This window comes from Nicotiana sylvestris, chromosome 1 (assembly GCF_000393655.2).
Source record: "Nicotiana sylvestris chromosome 1, ASM39365v2, whole genome shotgun sequence".
Taxonomy (NCBI): domain Eukaryota; kingdom Viridiplantae; phylum Streptophyta; class Magnoliopsida; order Solanales; family Solanaceae; genus Nicotiana; species Nicotiana sylvestris.
Window position 1 is genome coordinate 49016884 of NC_091057.1, and position 1100 is coordinate 49017983.

The following is a 1100-nucleotide window of genomic DNA, read 5'->3' on the forward strand; positions in this document are numbered from 1 at the left end:
CACCCTCGCTTCCACTACCCTCTCCCACACTTTCATGGTATGACTCAATAGCTTGATGCCCCTATAGTTGTAATAGTTTTGGATATCGCCTTTGTTCTTGTATAGCGAAATCATCGTACTCCACCTACATTCCTCTGGCATCTCCTTCATCTTGAAAATAACATTAAACAGCCTAGTTAGCCACTCCAATCCTGCTCTACCCACATACTTCCAAAATTCTACTAGAATTTCATCTGGCCCTGTTGCTCTACCCCTTCTCTTCTTACGCATAGCCTCGACAACCTCCTCGACTCTAATGCGCCTACAATAGCTAAAATCTCGGTGACACTCGGATGCTACAATTCCCCTAGCACAATGTCTCTCTCCCCTTCATCATTTAGTAGCTTATGGAAGTACGTCTACCACCTCCGCTTAATCTGTGCGTCCTCTATTAACACTTGGCCTTCCTCGTCCCTGATGCGCCTCACTTGGTCTAGATCCCGAGTCGTCTTCTCCCTCGCCTTGTCCAGCCGGAAGAACTTCTTATCTCCGCCTTTTTCCCCCAATTCTTCGTATATGCGACCAAATGCTGCATTCTTCGCTTCCGCGACCACTAACTTTGCCACCTTCTTAGCTTCAGTATAACTTACTCTGTCCCTCTGCCTCTCCTCCTCGTCCGTACTCTCTACTAGCCATCGGTACGCTGCTTTCTTTTCCTCCACCTTACCTTGGACCTCAGCATTCTACCACCAGTCACCCTTGTGCCCGCCCGAGTAACCCTTTGAGATCCCTAGTACCTCTTTGCCTCCTTCCTAATACTATTCATCGTCATCTTCCACCTATCTCTAGCTTCCCCACTACTTATCCAGGCCCCCATAGCCAATAGCCTCCTCCCCAGCTCGTGAGCTTTCTCCTTCGTCAAGGCACCCCACCTAATCCTCAGACTACCCTGAACCACCCTCCTCTTCCTCCTTATCGAGATGCTGACGTCCACCACCAAGAGCAGATGTTTGGTCGCGAGTGACTCACTCGGGATAACTTTGCAATCCTTGAACAACCCTCTATCATACTTTCTTAGGAGTAGATAATCGATCCGAGTCTTAGCTCCCGTACTCTGAAAA

General features: G+C 48.7%; 1 protein-coding gene across 1 annotated transcript; it reads right to left on the reverse strand.

The window, feature by feature from the left end:
- Window positions 1–398: 398 nt before the first annotated feature.
- LOC138870036 (uncharacterized) lies at window positions 399–811 on the reverse strand. The gene is made up of 2 exons (XM_070147537.1): window positions 785–811; window positions 399–701 (listed from the first exon to the last, which is right to left on the reverse strand). The coding sequence occupies exons 1-2, from the start codon at window positions 809–811 to the stop codon at window positions 399–401; spliced, it is 330 nt and encodes a 109-aa protein (XP_070003638.1).
- Window positions 812–1100: the final 289 nt, after the last annotated feature.

Bases quoted from the DNA above. Each gene is read 5' to 3' on its own strand.
- LOC138870036 (XM_070147537.1), bottom strand. From the start codon at position 811: ATGACGATGAATAGTATTAGGAAGGAG. The intron at 702-784 runs GCAAAGAGGTAC...GTCCAAGGTAAG, and splicing joins TGAATAGTATTAGGAAGGAG to GTGGAGGAAAAGAAAGCAGC.